The 21,907-nt window shown below is 30.9% G+C and overlaps 3 protein-coding genes across 10 annotated transcripts; all 3 read left to right on the forward strand.

Moving 5' to 3' along the window:
* The first annotated feature begins 1,266 nt into the window (after window positions 1–1,266).
* On the forward strand, window positions 1,267–5,926 carry LOC137818980 (nuclear transcription factor Y subunit A-3). Of its 7 annotated transcripts, none has more exons than XM_068622654.2 (6): window positions 1,267–1,748; window positions 2,918–3,216; window positions 3,673–3,821; window positions 3,896–3,970; window positions 4,943–5,110; window positions 5,278–5,926. In XM_068622654.2, exons 2-6 carry the CDS (start codon window positions 2,958–2,960, stop codon window positions 5,671–5,673), a joined length of 1,047 nt encoding a protein of 348 aa, XP_068478755.2. In that variant the 5' UTR covers window positions 1,267–1,748; window positions 2,918–2,957; the 3' UTR covers window positions 5,674–5,926. The 7 variants fall into 7 exon arrangements, with proteins under 7 accessions (XP_068478755.2, XP_068478756.2, XP_068478761.2 ...); XM_068622655.2 differs by having other exon boundaries at window positions 1,747–1,835; XM_068622660.2 differs by lacking the exon at window positions 1,267–1,748 and adding an exon at window positions 1,826–1,984.
* Window positions 5,927–11,102: 5,176 nt separating this feature from the next.
* On the forward strand, window positions 11,103–15,095 carry LOC137819741 (PHD finger protein ALFIN-LIKE 4). 2 transcript variants are annotated; one of them, XM_068623706.2, is made up of 5 exons: window positions 11,103–11,415; window positions 12,607–12,639; window positions 13,310–13,538; window positions 13,700–13,835; window positions 14,501–15,095. In XM_068623706.2, the coding sequence occupies exons 1-5, from the start codon at window positions 11,322–11,324 to the stop codon at window positions 14,771–14,773; spliced, it is 765 nt and encodes a 254-aa protein (XP_068479807.2). In that variant the 5' UTR covers window positions 11,103–11,321; the 3' UTR covers window positions 14,774–15,095. The 2 variants fall into 2 exon arrangements, with proteins under 2 accessions (XP_068479807.2, XP_068479808.2); XM_068623707.2 differs by having other exon boundaries at window positions 11,128–11,415; window positions 13,700–13,832.
* Window positions 15,096–16,518: 1,423 nt separating this feature from the next.
* On the forward strand, window positions 16,519–19,570 carry LOC137819742 (NAD(P)-binding Rossmann-fold superfamily protein). Its single transcript, XM_068623708.2, has 8 exons — window positions 16,519–16,998; window positions 17,295–17,384; window positions 17,498–17,553; window positions 17,755–17,850; window positions 17,967–18,044; window positions 18,684–18,746; window positions 18,823–18,996; window positions 19,214–19,570. Exons 1-8 carry the CDS (start codon window positions 16,725–16,727, stop codon window positions 19,391–19,393), a joined length of 1,011 nt encoding a protein of 336 aa, XP_068479809.1. The 5' UTR covers window positions 16,519–16,724; the 3' UTR covers window positions 19,394–19,570.
* Window positions 19,571–21,907: the final 2,337 nt, after the last annotated feature.

Consider the following 21,907-nt stretch of genomic DNA (forward strand, 5'->3'; position numbering starts at 1 on the left):
AAAATTTTAATTACATATAATCTTAATTCATTGTAAAATTTCAAAATAATCAATTAAAAAAGTTTAGCCTTCTATATAAAAAATAAAATAAAAAATTTAGAGTGGGTTATACAACTCTCAAGCCTCCTTTATTTTTTCTCTAAATTCTCTATTATTTATATGTTTGTTTTCTTCCTGAATTTGAATTCGTATTCTATCTTCAATATTTTCTTTCAATCATTTATAATATAATTTGTTTCTCTTTTATTTCATATATGCAATTTATATTTTTATTAACTAAGTTTAACACAATCAAATTTACTGCAAGATATTGCAAAAAAAATTGAATGGAAATTTGCTCTAAATCAACTAAAAATTACATATGATTATATCTAAATAATATTTTAGAACTTCATTTAAAATGTGGTCATCAAAGTTGAAAATCTCTGTAAATAATTAAAAAAAAAAAAGAAAGAGAGAAGATGCTACTTGAAAAAATGAAAGAATATACTTAAAATATACGTTATCCAATAATTTAATTAATTAAAATCTACGTTAGTCAATAATTCTAATTAATAAAGTCAAATTATTCCTGCTTTAAACTTATTTAAAAAACATATTTATTGAAAGACAATGTTAAACACTTCAGATGTGATTAAAAATATATTTATTAATTACAAAATAAACTTATTTTTATTTTATTTTTTACATTTTTCACTTAAGTGGGCACCTCCATGTTTTTCTTAACGTTGAAAACAAACATGTCATTAAAGAAAATAATAAATTTCCCTGCCACAAACTTTCCATTTTATCATTTTTATTTCTACATAATAATAAAAACCGAGATATAGATAATAATAATAATAAAAATAATTAATATTATTTAAAGTTTTGGAAATGAAAACTACAAAATCATTTAAACTGCTGATAATCAAAGAACAGAGGAAAGAACAGTTAATCTTGCATGTTTTTTCCCCTCTGTTTGATCTGTGAAGAGTTGAAATAGTTAATGAAAATCATAGAAAGATAAGAAGAAAGGGAAAGTAGTGTTGAAAGAAAGAAAGTTAGAGAAGAAGCGCGTGAAGAATGAAGAAGAAGTGCATTTAAAGAGAAACACAGAAGTCTATGAGTAGGAGGCATCACAGTCTGATATGAAGTTGAAACTTGCAGCCCTCTTATTTAAAAGCAATCCCAAATCCCTATGCACATTTCAACGTACCATTACACGACAAAACTCATTTTCATCCCTTCAATATTTTATCATTACTTTCTAAAACCCTTTTGTTCAGATTAGGATGTGATCATATTCACATCGTCATATGTCAATGTCACCATAGAAAAAAAGTTGCTTTGTAAATGGATCTTATTTCATCTACCCTTTTTCTTTTTTCACTTTAACGTTAATGATCATAATAAATTATATTTTTGGGTAATGGAGAATTGAGAAAGCTGGTGGTGTGGTCTGTGGAAGGTGAGTGGTGAGAGAGTGCACTTGAGTTTTGAAGTTCAACTTAATTGACTGTGTTAATGCAGAGATAGAAATAGAGAGAGAGATATATATATATAGAGAGAGTTCATAGTTGTTCAAGTGTGTGTTGCACTTTAAAGAGATCAGATACAACACAAGTGAAGGCTTCAATTCAATAGAAAGTGGGTGATGAAGTGGAGGAGTGTGAGACAATAGTGGGGTACCACTTTCAGTTTCTGTTTCAGATTGAGAGTTTCTTCTTAGCTTATAAGTACATATACATGTACATGCACAGCTTTTGGTTAGTACCAAAATCCCATTTTCTTGTTCCTCTTCACACTTTACTGATTTTTCAACTTCTCTTTCTCTCTTTATACTATTCCTTCCTGTACGATCTCCCTTCATTCTCTTTTTCCTTTACTATTTATTTCTCTGCCAAAGATTTTTTTTTTCTTCTAAAAAAGTAATCTTTTTTTTTGTGTGTGTGGCATGGTCGTGAATCTGAGGTGATCTTAGATAGATGGTTTCTTGTTATGTGTAAGGCAGACAGACTTCTATTTCCTGATGGTTGATACCTTGTTGTTGTTTTTGGCAATGACTTTGTTTCATGTTTATGTGAATATTCTGGGAATTAACCACTTCTGAAGAAGCTTTTCAATTTTGGCATGTTTTTTATGCTGCTAAAAAGTCTTTAAAGGAAACAATTCCTTTTCTTTCTGCTCCTCACTTTTCTTTTTTCTTTCTTATCTCCCAACACCCCTATGTTTTTCTGCTTTTTTTATTCACAATTTCATTTAACGGTTCGCATGCATTCCATCTGTCTATTTTGTTGTGTTGAACCAAGATTCTTTGTTGGATTTAAAGGCTGTGAAAATGTAGAAGATTCCTAGACTCATACTTTTTAAAGAAATTTATTAACTTTCTTATTTGCAATCTTTTTTTAGACAGGAGGAAACTTCTGGTCTCATGCAATTACTTCTTGCTTTTGATGACGTGCCAGACACTGTTCAATTGTTTGCATAAAAGAAGTACATGACATTCTGTGGGGCAATTTAAATGTCATCCATAGGACATGATATGCTGATTCGAGATTTGAAAAGATTTACCATTAGTTTTTGTGATCCTCTTTGCCAAATCCTTTTTAAGTATGTTATAGGAGCTTCTGCATGGCATTTCATACTGTCTGATTACTGAAAGATAATGTTTTTCTCTTCCGTACATCTTTTTTCCAGTACAGAACCGTGAGTTTATTTTCTGGATATACACATGCCACAAGCTGCTGACATGCAAAGATGGCAGCTTTTTCTTATACACAAACTATAAGTTGTTGTAAAATAGTGGCTACTTCAACTTGTTTGCCTTGTTTGTTTGTGCATGTATAAATTGAAATGTTCATTAATAGTTGTTTTTATTGAGAAAAGGCTATAGTTCAATCTTGGTTTTTAGATCATAGTTTATTCTTGTTTGAAGGTAAGTACTCTAAGCAAAGCTTAATCCATTGGGGAAAACAATGAAGAACTTAATTGAGAAAGGCTCTGGTTCTACCCATTTAGCAGCTCCTTATGCTCTTGGATGCACATCATGGGGGACTTCCTCTGAATCTAATGTTCAACAATCATCCATGTCCAGAGGTTTGACCTTGAAAATGAGTGTTCTGCCGCAACAATGCCATAAGACTAAGCCATTGAATTTTCAATACCAAGACCGAGATTCATCTTCATCTCAATCAACTGGTCAGTCTTATCAGGAAGTTGGTTCAGCGCAATCAGGTACTTGTAATAAACCTTAGTCTATATCTATATGTCTGACTGTTCTAATCGATTCCTTTTTATTGTTTCTATACACATATTTTCCCCTGTTGTGAAGTAATGAAGAGTAGGAATCTTTGTAGCAAAGAAAAAAAATGAAGTAATACCAATTTATGATTATGATGTTACTGTTAAGTGATATCTCCTCACTTAGCATTTCATATATAGGAAAGTAATAATGATAGCCAAACATTAAACAAATTTTCTTTATAAGTGCTTAGTGCATGCTTGGTTTAAAGCTCTATAAGTACTTTTGTGAGATCCAATACAATTTTTTTTCGATCCAATGCATGAATTGAGAATGAAAGATCTGTTCAAAAGTACTTTTGAACTCTCCAAAATTAATCCTAAACATGCACTTAATCGGTATTTGAAAACACTTTTTGCTTAATGGATGTTGGTAAATATTTGTTGTAGGTCAAATTTCAGTCCAGTGTAGCAATTCTTCTGCTTGTTCAACACTTAACACAACTGGGAGAAAGAGTGTGGAAGGTGCCATCAGGTCTGTTGTGCGGGGTCAGGATTTCACCTTCCCTCCTTCACAACTGTGTCACAACCAACCACTTGTAAGTTGATGTATGATTGTATCTCAGTGGACTGATACTGTTTGCAAATATTTTTCTTATAATTTGCTTTTCAGGCTCATGCTGCTTTCCACCTTGTTGAGCCGTGCTTTAGTGGCCTACTAGCTTCTCCATATGGGCCACAGCCTAACGTAAGATATTGGAGTCTATTCATTTCTTTTTTCACTATTTTGTATTATTGTCAACTTCAGCACAGTGAGTTAAAGATTATCATGTAAACAAATTGCTAAAGTAACTGTATGACAGACTCATGGCATCAGATTATGGTTTATCTGGAAAGTACTTTGTTTAGATCTGGTATAAAGAGGTTTTCACTTTGTAATTGCCCCACTGTGTGTGTTCTGACTTAGGTTGGTACACTGCAATTTTTTTTCCAATGATTTTGTTATGTTGTTGACTTAGAAATATGGTAAAGGTGTTTGGGGAAAGCATGGCCCTTATTATTTGTAGTTTTCTTTTGATTGTAAGCTTTCTGAGGGACTTTTGGATAGATGTTACTATTATGGTTTGTTTCTGTATTCCTGTTAATGCCTTTATTTTACTTATTTAAATGAGTAATGAATAGTGCCTTTATTTTACTTATGATATATACATCCTTGGGAATCTTTTCAGCAATCATCTAATCTTAATTAGTTTGTACTATTTGTTGTGCCACTCTGAGCTTGCCAACCTTAAAGATTCTCAATAGTTCATAAAGTGTATCCATGAAGAATCTTTTTATTTAAAAATGTTTCTTTGCACCTCATTTGTTCTTATTCTTTCATTGTTTTTATTATGGTGGGTGGAGCTTGTTTCTTATCTTTGACTCAAGATATTCTTTATTTTATAAACTTAACAATCTGACATGCATTCTTTACCATACATCATGGTTACTCTTTTGCTAACCTTTGTCTAGAGTTGTTGTAAAAAGAAATTGAGCCTTCTATGGATAATCAAGCTTTGAGTATTTTGATTCTCATATGATGTGTTGATTCCCTATTTTGATTAAATGACCTAAAAAAGTTACATATGCCTTCAAACTTCCATTAAATTGCATGTTTGTAACACTAAGACAAATTATGTCCATTACCATATTCTGAAACATGCTGTCAAAATATGGCCAGATTCATCCTGCTCAACTGATAGGAATGGCTACTGCTAGAATTCCTCTGCCACTTGATCTCAGTGAAGAGCCTATATATGTGAATGCAAAGCAGTACCATGCTATTCTGAGGCGCAGGCAATACCGTGCAAAACTTGAAGCACAGAACAAACTCATCAAAGAAAGGAAAGTAAGTGCATTTTTGTTTTTGAGAAATTCTATCAAATCACTCTTGAAGTTAAAATTTGACTAGGAATAGAAGTGTTCAAAAAGAGTGTGCTTTGAGCACTTCTCTTATGTTTCCTCTTCCCTCAAAGTTCAATTTCTCTCCATAACATTGCCATAATTGTTTTTCAGCCATATCTTCACGAGTCTCGCCATCTACATGCAATGAAGAGAGCTAGAGGTTCTGGTGGTCGCTTCTTGAATACCAAAAAGGTTGAAGAGTCTAAACCCACTTCAGCTAACCATGCTGCAGATGTTTCAAGCTGTACTCGATTGAATCTGAGGGGAAACATGTCAGAATCTAGGAGGGTGGTTCTAGTGGAGAAGTTGAACTACAGAGATGGTGCTTCCACAACAACCTCTTCCGATATTACTACTGCATCTAATAGTGGTGATGTCTTCCAACAACATCAATCAGAATTTAGATTATGTGGTTACCCTTCTCATATTGGAAGGAACATGCAGGGTTACTCTTCTGATATGGGTGGTGGTGGTGGAAACCAACACCGTCTATCAGTCCTTATGTGACACTAGCAAGTTAATCTTCTGCATTCAGTTGGAGAAGACAATTGCATGTGTTCCATGGGGAAGTCATCCTTGGCTCATACATTGTTATGTCTATTGGTTGTCCTACAACTTGGCTTTGGACCTTTGCTAGATTTCAACTATCATATATTGTTTGTTGCCCTGAAAATGTTCGGGCATAGAAGCACATTTGACTAACTAGTCACAACAATGTTTCTTTGTGTTGTCACATTGGAAAATTTGGTTTTGGACTAATGTTTTGATTGTGGTGTCTGTTTTATCTTTTGTATGTTGATGCTTTATTGATTGTGACTTTGATTTTTGAGGTAAGAAGGTGTCTCTGGTAAAATCAATTGTTAGGTCCTTGTCGTTTATTTCAAAGCATCTTTTGCTTTGCTGAATGTCAGTTCTCAATTGGGGTTTGCTTCACTTCCATGCAAATCCCTGATATTTATGAGATCATTGATCTTGTAGTGGAACTTATACTGAATCCTTCGTGATAATTTCAGTAGTTGTTCATCTCTTGAATCAGGATTCTTAGCTCTTTCCAATGATCTAAATGGAACCATGTGGTTCACCATTGTTTGCTGTGTTTTTTACAATGATTTTTAATTAATAAAAATATTATTTTAATGTGAACTTAAGAAACATGAATTGCTTAAAATTTAGGGTCTTAAAATGAGATGGCTGTTTCTTACTGCACCCCATCATTTTTTAAGAAACTGTTTTACCCCTTTTACGGTTTTACCTCTTTTAAGAATTCTTTAAAAAACGACTTCTGCATTGCTCTTTTCGAAATATTTCCTAAACAAAACATTAATTCTGGATTTACTAATCTGAAAAAAAAATTGGAATTTTTTTGATACTGGAAATAATATTCTGGAATGATTTTTTTTCTTCAAAATTTTCTATTTAGGAAAAACTCATTGTTTAGAGACTAGGTGTCTAGATAATATAGGTTAAAATTGATAATTTATCTTTCTATATTTGATGAGTCGACGGGTCTCACTGGTCATTTTCTTTTAATTTTTTTTCTTTTTTTATATATTTTTTAAATCTATTTATTTGGTTATATTCTTTTTTGAACAATAATAATGTAAGAAACAATAATATAAAATTAAATGACTTTAATATTTTAATCAATCAAAAACCATGTTTAGTACTTAATAAAATAAAATAAATATTAATAACACTAAAAAAAAATTAAATAGTATAAAGTAAATAAAGGTTTTCACCAATTTTGGTTTTATATTAAAAAACATGATAAATAAAGATAAAATTTATAGAATCATCCGTCTCCTTTTCATCTAGACTATCTCGTCAAGACAACTGGATGAGTTGAGGAGTTAGACAAATCAGATTCAATAGATTCGTTCCATGTGAATTAATAGAGATTAATTGGCGAGATGCATAAGAATACTAGATTCTCCAGTATAAAAGATTCAAAAATCATCTCAAACCTCTCTTTTTCTTTTCTATTGCAATTTTTGGATTATTATATAACGATTTTTCAATTTTTCATCATCGTTCGATGTGAATTAATAGAGATTAATTGGCGAATTAGACAGATTTGTTTGATGTGAGTTAATGATTGATCTGTCGAATCTAATTCCTTTTGTCATCTTTAAGATTCATTTTAATGATTGATATGTCGAATTTAATTCCTTTTGTCATCTTTTAAGATTCATTTTGTTATCCCTATGATTCACTTTGTCATCTTTAAGATTCACTTTGTTATTCCTAATAAAATTAAAAAGAGTTAATTATTTATATTCTTAATTTTTGAATTTTAAGAAATTTATGTTTATAAAACCTACATTAAAATGAAATGTAAGTTCACTACTCCCCCTCAAGCTCCATTTGGGTCATTATAATGAGAATTCCTACACAATCAATCTTCTTATGTGAAAGGCATGCTTTTTTCAAGGATTTATTCCTTCTCACTTACCTGCATATAACAAACTATTCTATGAAAGTCTTATTGGTATAAAATATTCATCGATTTTGTCGATGATTAAATTTTGTCTTTTATTCATAAGACTCAATATATACCTTGTTTATAGGAACTTTCTCTAATATCATTTAGACCAGCGACTTGTTTCTATACATTATTTTCAATTTGTGTATTTTAGATACTTAAATTTATATTTATTTCAGCAAAAAAATGTTCAAAATAGCCAATATAAAAAATTCTTATTCACCCAATTAAAAATCGTATACTTTTAGAGATTTTCACATATGAATTATTTTTAATTGAATTAGGTTTATTTTTTAAATATGTTATTTGAATAAATCAATTTAATTTTTTTTAATTCAAAATTTTAGTTTGAACTCCCATATATAAATTTTATTATTTAAATTACAATTATCAATTCATTTTAGACTATATTGATAGAGAGAAGAAAGAGGAGAGACCGAAGGAGAAGAAAAATAGAGAAAGAGTTGACTGACAGAAGAAAAATAGAGACAAACATGTTTTTTTTTCATCTTTTTAGTGATATTTAAAATTTTCCAATTACAAGTTATCAAAATATTTTCTAAATTAGTATAAATTTAATTTATTCTAAATTGTATATTTATATAATATTTTTTGCCACAAATTGTATTTAAGTTATCTAAAAATTAAATCTCTTTCTTAAAATTCTACATCCAAACGTGAGGTTAGGATAATTATAAATATCAACAAACTTATTATATCCCATTTGTGATTGAATAAAGTACATTTCAATTAAATTATTTTTGTTAATAAAATAACCACATTACAGCTTATGAAAAAAAACTAGAACCATGTTATAATTTAACGTGTTTGATAAAATGAGGGAAAAAAAAAGAATAATGAAGTTTCAAATATTTATGTTGATTATTTCTTCTCCACTACAATCTTTGTGTTTGTATATTATAAACTATAAACTATAAAAGAAAAGTAAAAAGAAAAACATTGGAAAATAAATACTTTATACATTTTTTAACACACTTTCGTTAATTTTTTCTCTGTAGACGATGATGTCTAGTTTATAACGACGAATATGAGAGAATGAAGTGAAAAAGTAAAGTTAAATCTAGTAATTAAAACTTTTATTACAAGTTACATAATAATTTATAAAAATTGATATATTAATAATTTTTTTAATTTTTAAAATAATATTTAATTTAATTAATATAACAATTAACTATTTTCTATTTAATGTACTTTATTAATGAACTGTTAATAATAATGAAGAAGAGAGAATGAAGTGAGAAAATATAGAAAAAACTATGTTTATTATTGCATCTCTCAAAAATAATTATCATCTACTACTATCTAAAGAAATCTTACTCACTTAAAAATTATTATTGAATGAATTTTAATATATAATAATTCTAAATATAACCCATCTTACTATGTATAACAATTTATAATTAAGTTACTCGTAGTTAACTAGAGTAGTTATAATTTATCCTTGTGTTTTACAATTTTTAACCATGTGATTCCTTATCTTTATTTTTTTAATAAAATAGAAGTATATTTCAGTAAAAAAAGTTTATAATAGATGAAAATAAATTTTAATTAATTTTTTTTAATAAAATAATTACCTTGTGGATTTTGAAAAAGTTTATAATATGTTTCCCAATATTTACAAGATCATTAACCAGAAGGATTTTGTACATTAGAAAATTAAGGTTACAAGAAGACACGATATTTACATAAAAGAAAGCTTAAAAAATATATAACATTTTTCTAATACATCCTAATACATATATATATATATATATATTATATTATATTATATTATGAGTTGAGTATATTTTTTCTATGTATATACAAAATTGATTTTTATCATTATACAAATGTTTTTTTATGAAAATGATCGAAATAAATTATGATATATATATATATATATTGCAATCAAAATAATAATAAATTTTAAAAAAAATTGTCAATTATTTCACCAACAGAATGTTCATTTTCAATTATTTTTATACTAAAATAACTTGTTCGTTTAAAATTTAGACCAAATCAACAAACTATTATATTGTAGTAAGAAAAAAACATATTTAACTTATATATTATTAGAAAATAACATTACTATTGATTTGAAAAGATAATTAAATAACTAGGTTAACCCATATTATTGTCATTGAACATACTTAATAGAATATGCATTGAAGAAAAATCAACCTTTAAATTAATTTTCTATCCCATATTCTTATTGCTTTGCATATTATGAATATTGGATTATTATACGATTATCTCGAAAAGTCATAAAAATGATAAAAAAAGTGTTGTGCGAATTCTCAGGAGCCACTGTTCAAAATTCTAATACATAAGTTTTATGTCTTAATAAAAGATTATTCTAAATTTTATATTACAATAAAAAACTATTTAAAAGATAAAAATGAAATCAAAGTTTATAAATATGATAAAGAACCAAAATTATAATTTATTTTTTAGGTGTTTAGATGTCCTGTATTGTTAGAAAAAACGTTAGATTAATAAAATAAAATTATATTTAGAATAAATTTTAAGATTGTTACTATAGATATAGACAAACTTATTACAAATATACATATAGTAATTTTAGATAAAAATAACAATTTATTTAAATTAATTTTAAATGAGGTACGCATCTTCTAGATTCATAACAATATAAGATTGAATCGTTAATATCACATGTGTAATACAAGGACGAAAAAGTAATATCCTTTATATTTGATATTAGTATTTTCTTTATTTTTGCTTTTATTTTGATTCAAAATAATAGTGTTTTAGTATTTTAAGATACTTTTTCAACAATATCTCAATAACAGTGCTATCTGCATTGAAGAGAGGAAACAAGATAATTAAAAAAAAAATCGTTTTAATTAAATTTACATTAATTAAATGTTTTTTATTGAGTGTATCATAACTTAAAAAAATTATTGTTTTATTTTTAGAATAGAGGAAACAAAAATGAATGTTCGCATATTTAGGTGATTTTTTCCTCTTTTAGTAATAATGCGACCATTACTCATCTAAGTAAAGTAATTAATTTTATTATTATTATTATTATTACATTACCATTTGTGTTTAAGAAGCATTTTATGAATGTTTTTTTGCTTAAAAAAATTCAATAAAAATCTTCTCATGGATCTTAAACATCTCGAAAATATAATAAAAACTATTCAAACTTAAAATTACATATATAATTAACTCGTGACAGAAAAAAAGCTGTATAAATAAATAATCGATTTAAAACACAGACATAAAAGTAATAAATTGTAAAATGTTAAGTGCTGAAAAGAAAGAAAAAAAGACAATTTAACAATATCAAAGAAAATAAATAATTTTGAAAATTGAGGAAAATGGAAGAAGATAAATTTGACTTAAGAAGTGTTTGTAACCACGCCGGCGCAAACAAAAAATATGAGTAAAATATTAAAATAAAAATAAAAATAAAATAATAGAAGAAATAAAAAGAAGAGTTTTATTTTGTTGTTGTGTTTGAGCAGTGACTGCACTTTGCAAAATTTTGGTTGCAGAGAGGCAGAGAGAGGCATCACTCTCTACACTTTAGCTCTCATCTCTGCAACTCACGAATCTCGTTTCCTCCTAAACGACTTCGTTTCGCACTCTCCTTTGCTTTCATTCTTCTGATTTAGGTTTCAGAGGAGGAGGACCACCGGAAGGCCCAATGGACTCGCGCACGTATAATCCACGCACTGTCGAAGAGGTTTTTAGGGATTTCAAGGGCCGGAGAGCTGCTCTCATCAAAGCCCTTACCACTGGTAAATTTTTCACTTTTCTTCATCTAAGATAATTTTCAATTCCTGTCGTTTACGCCGTTTTTTTAGTCAAGTAATGTGCTTTGAATACAAATTTTGTGTTTTTATGTTTTGTCTTTTGGTTTTACTTAATGGGTTGGTGAAAATTTTCGTGTGGGTTTAGCTTCGTGTTAGGCGTCGGTGTTGTTGCCGTTGACGCTTGACAGGTGCTGGTGAGAAGTTTGGTTTTGATATTTGGAGTGTTTGACATTTTTTTAAACTTTAATTTCAGCTGATAATTTAGGTTTTGTTTGCTATGTGTAAGTTTTGATTTTGTGTGTTTTTTAGGTTTGCGTGTGTATGGGCTTGGTTTTTTCGAACTTTCTTTGGATGATTTTCCGTTGTCAATTTTCATTTGATTTGATTTTTGTGTCAATTCGTGGCTTTCTTATTGGCATTGTATTGTTGTTTGATGGAGAGGCTTTGAAGCTTCGATAGTAGGTGTGTGTGGTTTTTGAGTGTTGTTTGATTTGTGCTTTCTAAGGAATTTGCATGTGTTTCTTCCTTTTCTTCTTGTTATTCTCCTTTCAGTGCTTAACTCTGGTATGGTTTAGCGCTTAATGTGGTGGTTTGCTGATATTTTAACTTGCAACTGCTACTTCGGTGTTTGTTACTTCTCCATTTTTAGCTTTGGAAAGTGTGTAAGGACACTTGGTGCCTATGAAACACGGCAATCCAAACATACATATGATGCGTTTCTTCCTGTCAGTTTCTTTTATTTCCTGAGCATTAGTCTTTGTTTGTTTACTGTTTTCATAAACAGTTTTGTTTATTTCCTGAAATAAATATTGTTTGTCTCCTAAATACATTTGAATTTGAAACTTTTTTTTTTTCCTTTGAGCACATTTCTGTTTTCTAAAAGTTGAGCACATCTTCCAATTGTTTTTGGTTTTTAAAATACTGGTTACGGAAACAATTTTCCCGAACTGATTTTGGAAGACAAGACAAATAGATTGTTGAATATTGTAAACGTAAGTTTTTAAAATAAAAAGACGGGTGAGAAAATCAAACACACCCTTAATATCTATATTCATTTTCAACGCTTGATGTGATGCTCAGCCTTTTGTATTTGTTTATCTTTTACAATTTATGTGTGAAGGTTTTGGAAGCTTTTTCATACTGATGGACTTTTTCTTCTTGGTAATGCTGTTGCAGATGTTGAAGATTTCTACAACCAATGTGATCCTGGTTAGTTGTACTCTCTTTAAAGTAGTGTTGTTTGCAACGACATTTGTGTGTTCGAATATCATTTAGCTTTTAACTTATTGTATAGATGGATTCAATTGGGGCTTCTGTAAAGATTAAGAAATAATTAATCATTCGGTTGATTTACTATGATGTTTGAAGGATTTTTTGCTTTGAATGTTGGACTAACTAATATATGTAATGCTGTCTATTTCATATGAGGGTATAATTTTAAACTCTTCCAAGTTACCTGTTCTCTTGATTAATTTACACTTCTCCTGTTTTGTTTTGTTGAATCGTGGCTTAGTTATGAGTGGTTATTTCATTATAGAAATGTGATTATCAAATCTGGTTATTGACTGAACTCTAGGGAAATGCATTTACATTGTCAACTTGTCATACTCTTATCACTGTCGATGTTATTCTCCTATAGATATTGTTCTATGCAGAGTTATGTTAAATTTAATTGAGTGCCTGGTGCTTCTCAGTCTCTTGGTTGTAATTTTTGTTAATTTTTCTCTGCAAACAAAAATATTACTTTTGCAGCTCTTCTAGCTGCAACAAAATACCATAGAGAAAGGATTAAGAATTTTATTAGGGATTGTAAGCTTTCCTTTTTAGATACTCTATTTGGTGCTCATGTTTTATGAATAATTTCCCTTCATTCTTTCAGAGAAGGAGAATCTCTGCTTGTATGGCTTTCCCAGTGAACAGTGGGAAGTAAATTTACCTGCTGAAGAAGTACCACCTGAGCTTCCTGAGCCCGTGCTGGGCATTAACTTTGCTAGGGATGGCATGCAAGAAAAAGACTGGCTATCTTTAGTTGCTGTCCATAGTGATGCATGGTTACTTGCTATAGCATTCTATTTTGGAGCCAGATTCGGGTTTGATAAAGCTGACAGGTATTTCATTTTCCGACCATAAATCTTATCTGAAGTTAACTTAAGTTGGTGTGCAAAATCACTAAGCATTTGGGATTCTGCTTGTCTGATTTGTCTGGTTAGGTTCTTTTCTTTTCGTGTCTCATCCTTCCATATACTCATGATTTGCACATGTAATGCAGGAAACGGCTTTTCAACATGATCAATGAACTGCCAACAATATTTGAAGTTGTTACTGGTGCAGCAAAGAAGCAAGTTAAGGAGAAACCTACTGTTTCAAACCACAGTGGCAGCAAGTCGAAGTCCAGCTCTAAGGCAGTAATAATATTTTCTTGCACCCATGCATGGCCTATAAATATATTTTTTCGTTTATACCTTTTTTTTTTTTGGGTAGCAGTGATGAACTCAGTTTGATCTTCAGGTGTTGTCTGTTTCTAGATTATGGCCTCATTAAACTTTAAGTACACTGTTCATTAAGTTAATTTTAGAAAAGTTCGGTCTGTGTATTCTATAATTTTAAACATTAGAATAGTTATGAAAATGGTGATGTATAATTATAATGTATGCGAAAAATCTACATATAAATCTTTAGTAGATTAATCAGTATCACATTTTATGGATATCATTGTGTCGTCGTAAGTAGGGGTTTAATATCATGGTATACTATCCCCGTAATGGCAGGCAGATGAACTAGTTCATATCTATTGATTAACTTCCAATATTTCGTGTACCTTACATGTATAAATGATCTGTTTGGATTTTGGACTCTTAACTACTACCCTCATTCCTGTAGGAAATGGGTTAAATGAAAAGGGGGATAAAATATCCGAGCATGCGATCATGGTTTTTTATATTTTTAAATTCTAATCTGATTCTGGGAATATATTTGCTTGAATTAATGTTTCCGTAGTAGTCTGTTGACATGCTGGTTTAAATGGAATGCATTGTAGCTGTAGTTCTCATATAATTGTTATTTTGTGCAGCAACGGGCTCCGGAATCTCAGAGTAGACAGTCAAAGCCATTGCAACAACCAAAAGAAGAGGATGAAGATCTGGAAGAACAAGATGAAGATGAACATGGAGAGACCTTGTGTGGGGCATGTGGTGAGCATTATGGCACTGATGAATTCTGGATTTGCTGTGACATCTGTGAGAAATGGTTCCATGGTAAATGTGTGAAGATTACCCCAGCTAGGGCAGAGCATATCAAGCAATACAAGTGTCCATCATGCAGTAACAAGAGAGCTCGCCCTTGACGAACATGAGCCAAGTTGTTCCACCACTGACAATCATTGTGGACTCCTTGCTGATCATGTTGTTCTGCTTTACTTCCTAGATGTTGCGGTTGATGGATAGTTTGTGTTTGACAGATGTAGGTTTCTTTTCTAGTCTGTAGGATTCTGCTGTGTTTGGTTTTGTTATTGTCAGCTGCAATTCAGTTGATGCCTTCTTGGATATGATCAATTTGTAGTTTATGCATTGTTGACTTGGGAAAGTGAAGTCTCTTCCTTAATGTCACTCTAAGACTAGGTTAATGAAAAACACAAAGTTATTTTAAATGGATGTCTAGTTATGTCATTGCTAGTTTGCTAACCCTCCCCCATAACTTAAGGTCTTTTGGGCCTAATGTTTTCCTGGTCCGTCATTGTGCATCTAAAAGATGGATGCGTACTCCACTAGAGAATTTCTTCAACATTGTTGGGTTGGTTTGTAGGTACATTCCTGTGAAGGAGTTTTTCATACCGAGCTTTTCGCTGGGAAAACGGTTGCTAAGCTAATGTATCAAGGAAACTGTTTTCTCTATTTTAGTTAATGCGTGCATGCTCCATGTATCATCTTAGGAAGCTGGTGAAGTTGAAACCACGAGTCCTTGTTCTTTTAATATAATACCTGTTAAATTGATTACGCACTGGGTACTTTGATTAGTTTTTGCAAGAGCACGAGATATTGGATAAATAAATGCTCACGAAACCAGCATTTAGGAGCTGTTTGGTTTTTCAGCAACTACTTTTGGAAATGTGACTGAATATTTTGTGGATTTTAAGTTAAATAAATAGAGAATCAACTTGTCATAAACATACCTTGTGTCAGTATATGATCCAGCACCAGATGGTGTGGGAGGTTTCCTATTTAGAGTTTGGATGCAGGTGAGTCACAATTCTAACATTCAAGCCTAATTACAAGGTAATTTCGGCATGGAATGAGTCTAGTAATCTAAGTATCCTAAATATCTGGGCATGAAAAGTGTGTAGCAGATGGTTTTGTGTGGTATATTTGGTCTAGAAGGGAAGGATTGGATGAGCAGGTGGAGGAGATGAATGTTGAGATGACGAGGTTACTTCGTAGGAAGTTCTAACGTTAGAACGATTCAATCACATGATCATGGACATTTCCATGTTCATTCTTCCAACTACAAAGATGGGTTTCAGCGAAGTTTAAAATGGCCATTCAGAATGTTGAATCCCTCAATTTTAATGGAAGTGGTTTCATTACTAAAGTTTTTTATTTCCAGAATACTAAATCATGGGTGAAGTCAAGGCTTTATCTGCCATTTATCCATATGGAAGGAATGTTCATGCTTTAGTTCTTGTATTTACAGAAGAAACGTGACAACATACATAACATAGGAAGGTTTTAAGGATGAGTTATTGAAGAGATTTTCTATTGGTGCAACTGAGAACCCTTAATAATAACTACCATTTCCACGTAAGACATTTGTTATTAACACATGTAGAATTGTTATTTAAGCTATCTAACTACATGACTATACAAAGCAATGTAAACTTTACATCATTTGATATTCTGATCAAAGAAGATTACTTACAAAAGCATTTCTATAGTAACAACCTTAACTGCAAAAGCTTAACGTGATTACTGCAATATAAAATTTACACACTGTTCTACATTTCGAAAACAGAAAATCCCAAACAAAAAAAATGAAACTTTCCATAGTTGATGGAGAAAAAGTCAAATTAGGACTCGCCTTTGTCTTTTTGCTCATCTGGGTCTCGAGCTTTCTGAAGAAAATGCAGCCTCTTCTTTGCAATTTGGTCATGGCAAGCCCTAGATAGAAAAGAGGGTGCATTTGGGATTTTGAGATGTTAGGTTGGCATGATCCAATGGTTAATATCATAGAATTGAAGTGTTTTGACGGCTGTGATAAAAAGGATTGAATTTCCTTTTCAGGGACTACTAATTATTAATGAAATGGCATCATTGGTAAGAAATGCGTTATCCTTTATAGCGGGAAGAGACGGTTGGAGTGTGACACTGCCAACAATGGTGTTGGCGTATGCTGCTACGCTTTCTTCCACTCTATCGTTTCAAAATTCTGTTCCTTTCTCTTCTCAACGTTCAGGAACACCATTTGGATTCTCTTTCCCATCAAGCAGAGATAATGGTGCTGTTGTTCCACCACTTGTTGTCTGTCATGCTAAGAAGAAACTTAGCTTTATGGAGCAAATTCTCGATTATATTGAAGGTGGTTACTTTCTACACATACCTCATCTATAGTTATTTTGTCTTACAATCAAGTTTCTTTTCGAGGTTTTAAATTGTGGTTGTGAAGTGATTTTGACACGATATTTGGTATTGAGGAAAATTGCAATAACGTGTGTCTGATGTGGCCGTAATTGCGGCTGCGATGCAGTCAGGAAACTCTAGAATTGTTGATGTTGTGGCCGTGATCACGGTTTGAGTCTGTTTTTCAAAACCTTGTTTCCAACATTTTCTTTTTCCTGTTTTGCTTATTGCCTTTGATTCTGTGTTGATTATCAGGGGGTCCCAAATTAAGGAAGTGGTATGGTGCACCTGACATCCTTGAAAAAGATGGTACTGCCATAGAAGGCGATGAGGATGATTATCCGGGTGAGTAAATGAATAGTGATCCATAAATGACAATGGTTGTATTTGTCAGAGAAACTTATTATCATTTGTTTCTAGTGTTGGTGATTTTGTTTTGACAAAGTGTTTCAAAACAGAAGATGAGGTCAGGGATGCAGTGCTGGTAACAGATGGAGATAGTGAGATTGGTCAGGTCTGCTTGCCTTTTTCTATCAAACTTTATTCCAAGCATAAAGCCTTACTTGATAAGTTGATGCATCGGAATCTTGAAACTCCGATTTTATATTCTTCTTATAGAAAGATATGATGAATTGATGGGTTGTATTTATAACCATGATTGATTTGCATTATCAAACGAATTCTAATTTTTGGCCTTATTTTCTGACTTACGTAGATGGTCATATTGTCATTGATTGTCAAAAAAGCTCGAGTAAAGGCACTGGTGAAGGATAAAAGGGTTGCACTTGAAGCCTTTGGAAGTTATGTTGAGGTGTGTGAAGTTAATTTGCAAAACTACTAACAGATGGTAACGGTATATTTTTTGTTTGTTAGTAGTTTTGTCTATTTTTCAGATTCTTATTATTGATCACGTGATGCTTTGCAAAGTCCATGGCAGGAGATACAAGTGACAATCGATTCGTCAAGAAAGCTCTCAGAGGAGTTGGCACAATCATATGCCCAAATGTATGAATACCATGCCTCTCTAGTAATATATCTTTGGTTCACATTGATTACAGTTGTCAAAAGAGATTTTTAAGTTCCATGAATAAAAGGTTAGAAGAATTGAAGCTTCTCTGTGAATTGAAGTTCTATGATTTTAAGTAATCATAGCTTTTTCAACAAAGTTTAGTTTTCTGTCAAGTCCATATTCCCTGTGGAAAGAATTGAAGCGTGTCTTGTGATGTAAACCACCACAAGTCATTGCTATTCAAAGGTTGATTTCATTGTAGTATCCCAGTTTTTTTTAGGAAGTGTAAAATTAGCAACTCAAGACTCTTTTTAGCTTATGTGAGAAAGATATTACTGACCTTTGTATTATGGAGATTGAATTTTCTCGGATTTAATTTTTATGGAATGAATGACGAACAAGGAATAGCTGACCACGTACTTGATCAACTTAGCAGACATAGAACAAGTGTATAGCATGATTACTGCTATTGATATAAACTACAGTGCAAGTAAAGCATTTTTTCTTAATTTAAACAATTTGCCTGCCCTTGAGTCTGTTTCTCTCCATTTTCCACTATTTTTGCAATAATGTTGAGAAAATTGGCCTGCAAACAAATTTGTGAATAAATTCTTGAACTGTTTCATTCTTTACAGGAGGGTTTTCTTTCTAACGTTGGGAGCCTTCAAGGAGTACAACATGTAATAGTCTTATCTCAGGTACTTCTACCCTCACCCCAAATGCATTTCTTTTCACCACAAACACAAACTCCCTTTTGCTTTAACAAGGTTACAGTTGTCAGCTTATAGTGGTAAAAGTGGCTTTCAATCTATGATGAAAAGCAATGCAAAGAAACTAGCTGAGCAGGATGAATCAGTTTTGAAGATCTCAGGAATTCCTTACACCCTAATTAGGACTGGTGCATTACAAGATACACCTGGTGGGAAGCAAGGCTTTACCTTTGATGAGGTACAAACTAGAGGCCTTAATTTCTTCTTTTAATGAAAAAAAAAAAAATCAAGACAAAAGGGATCTCCCAAGGACCCTCCTAATCATCAACCCACCTTACACATTATCAAGTGCTTATACTATAGCTAACTGAAATCTCCAAAACAAAAACAGGTGCTGGCTATTTATGGTATCATTGCCAAGCTTACTAATTCCATTTTTATGTTTACTTCAACAGGGTTGTGCAGCTAGTGGAAGTATTAGCAAAGAAGATGCTGCCTTTGTTTGTGTAGCAGCCTTGGATTGCACCCCACAAACTGGTTTCATCTTTGAAGTGGCCAATGGGGATAACAAAGTTTCAGATTGGAAAGAATGTTTGTCCACATTGATGGAGAAAGCAAATAAAAAGCTTCAGTGACTATTGACAGGAAATGTGTGTCCCTATTTAATTCTTTATGTGCAGAGTGCTCTCTAATGGGTTTGTTGTATTTCATGGGGAAGGAAAGCCTTGTGCCTTGCCTTAAAGTGATCAAAATTGTAACTTTCAGGTGTAATCCCATATTTTAATAACCATTGTTGATTGAAAGGCAAGAAATTGGGTGCTCTGTCCTCCTATTGGATCTCTCTTGGCTAGTAGATTGAAGACAAGTAAGCTTATCATAGTCAAGAAAAGAAAAGAAAAGAAAATTACATGAATCAGACTTAAAATAAAATAAAAATTTGAACGAGTACTCACAATTATATAATACTATTTAATATCTTGAGTAATAATAATATGGTGATTTGTCATAAAGATGAAAATATTGTATTCTAATAGAAGTTTATCCACTGGACTTATCTTCTCATTACTTTTATCATATTTTTGTCCTATGACAAGATGAACGTGTCTCTGTCTATTTTTAATTTAATGATTGATTATTTTTTGAAATTTTCTTATTTCCTTTAGTGGCAGCACTCAATCTCTATTGACTTCCTATACATTTTTTTATAAAATAAACTATTAAACAGGCTAGATAAAAAAATTGCATATAGTAGACTAAACCAGACTTAACAATTATCATAGATATTGAGTTCAGACTAGCCAAAATCTGAGTATTCTCAGGCTTGAGACTAGATGCTTTGACATGATACTTGTAGTTAGTTGCAGATCCAAGAACTTGGACCACACCCTATCAGTTCCTACAAAAATATCTGCAAAATGAGTAATTGGAGATGGATAATTTTCCCACAAATTTCAATGGAGATAGGTGTGGGGACTACTAGTATAATAGATATATAAATAGCTAAGAATCCAACAAACTTTATTTCATTTTGTATCTTGGTTTTGGAGCAGGGTCCAAGTCAAGCAAACCCTGATTTTATTGTGTTGATCTAGATTTAGATTAAAAACACCCAAATTATGTCATTTTGTTCTAGTTTGTTGTGGGTTTCTTGTCTTCTTTTGTTCACTGGTTCATTCACTAGTGTACTTCAAATGTTCATCTGTATAACTTTTATTTCCATTTATAGTAAATTTGAAGTGAAATAAATAAATTACCATATGATTTTTAAAGGGCTTAAGATTCTGTTTCAGATCAATGATTATGTACATGATTTGGTTATCTTTGTTTTAAAGAATGATAACCCACTCTTCATTATTAAAGGACATGAATGATTTGAATTATAAAGACTTAGAATAGGAAAAAAGTTGCTGCATGTTCTTTTCTATGGTAAAATTATTCTGAGATGTGAAATTAAATAGGATTTATATCCCAATTCTAAAACAAAATTATAATTGATGCATTAGATTTTTTTTTGGAAAGATTAAATATATTCTTTATTCTAGCAGCTTCATGATGTTAAAAACATGTCTTTCAATTTAAATTTGGTATTATATCCTTTTAGATTAATTATGTTAACGTTATAGGGAACATTGAATTTAAGAATAGTAAAGTTTAAAATGTTGTTTGGTTATAGTTTATGCTTAGGTTATGTTTGATTGTTTTTGAAGTTATGTTATTTTTTCTTTTATTGATTATACACATAAATAAAGTGGTGTAGGTAACAGTGTGATCATGAGTAGAATGTAAAACATGGTTCTAATTTATCAGTCCAATTTGTATAAATGGGATTATCTTAAAAGGAATTGAAAACATATTGAATTGAATATAGGTTAAGATGAGTATGATTGGCTTAATTTGTTGGTTAAACAAATTTAAATTGATTATTCATTTTTATTTTGTGTTTTAAGTCTCTAAATTTATTATAGTTAGGTCAAATCAAGTATTTTTTTAAAATTATAAAAACTAAAATATAAGCTTTTAAAATAGATATTCAAATAAAATTTAAAGTGAATTAAAGGGATAAAAATATATTTACGCATACTTATCTAAGAAATTACATAACCACAAGTATTTTTATACAAATATTAAATTTATAACACCTTTTTTTGTAAAATAGTTTTACTGGGACATTCTTGTCCCCTAGATGTTCCACTACAATAACAACCATTTGTAACATTTTAATAATTTATTTCAAAGTCTTAAAAACTAATAATAGAAATTTAAAACTAGTCATTAACAATATTAAGATACACCAAATCTTAACTAGTTTAAGAAGTCAGTCATATCCAAACAGATTAAAAAATAGAACATATTAGTTTATTAAAGGATGGTAGGAACAATACGATATGAACAATGCTTAAAGGATAATGTAATTTATATTATGCACTTTGACTATCATAATAAGAAACATTTTATTACTGAAAAATGCTAAGCAATTTACACTTGTTTATTGAATTGCATTTTATATGTTTGTGCACTATCCATTTATTTATACATTATTGGTATGTGTTTAATTTTGTTTATTCTGGGGCCTACCCACCTTCCTATCACTATGTGTTTTTTCTCACAGATTCATTAACACAGTCAATTTAAAAAGATTAAACCCTTTT

The sequence above is a fragment of the Phaseolus vulgaris genome, chromosome 10 (genome assembly GCF_051622355.1).
Source record: "Phaseolus vulgaris cultivar YP4 chromosome 10, ASM5162235v1, whole genome shotgun sequence".
NCBI classification, from domain to species: Eukaryota; Viridiplantae; Streptophyta; class Magnoliopsida; order Fabales; family Fabaceae; genus Phaseolus; species Phaseolus vulgaris.

What these genes read in the sequence shown, in the direction of transcription:
- LOC137818980 (XM_068622654.2), top strand. Translation starts at nt 2,958, where the DNA reads ATGAAGAACTTAATTGAGAAAGGCTCTGGTTCTACCCATTTAGCAGCT. An exon ending in CATATGGGCCACAGCCTAAC is followed by an intron (nt 3,971 to 4,942) that starts GTAAGATATTGG and finishes AAATATGGCCAG; the next exon opens with ATTCATCCTGCTCAACTGAT. An exon ending in AACTCATCAAAGAAAGGAAA is followed by an intron (nt 5,111 to 5,277) that starts GTAAGTGCATTT and finishes ATTGTTTTTCAG; the next exon opens with CCATATCTTCACGAGTCTCG.
- LOC137819741 (XM_068623706.2), top strand. Translation starts at nt 11,322, where the DNA reads ATGGACTCGCGCACGTATAATCCACGCACTGTCGAAGAGGTTTTTAGG. An exon ending in CTACAACCAATGTGATCCTG is followed by an intron (nt 12,640 to 13,309) that starts GTTAGTTGTACT and finishes TCATTCTTTCAG; the next exon opens with AGAAGGAGAATCTCTGCTTG. An exon ending in GGGTTTGATAAAGCTGACAG is followed by an intron (nt 13,539 to 13,699) that starts GTATTTCATTTT and finishes CATGTAATGCAG; the next exon opens with GAAACGGCTTTTCAACATGA.
- LOC137819742 (XM_068623708.2), top strand. Translation starts at nt 16,725, where the DNA reads ATGGCATCATTGGTAAGAAATGCGTTATCCTTTATAGCGGGAAGAGAC. An exon ending in CGATGAGGATGATTATCCGG is followed by an intron (nt 17,385 to 17,497) that starts GTGAGTAAATGA and finishes GTTTCAAAACAG; the next exon opens with AAGATGAGGTCAGGGATGCA. An exon ending in ATGTAATAGTCTTATCTCAG is followed by an intron (nt 18,747 to 18,822) that starts GTACTTCTACCC and finishes ACAAGGTTACAG; the next exon opens with TTGTCAGCTTATAGTGGTAA.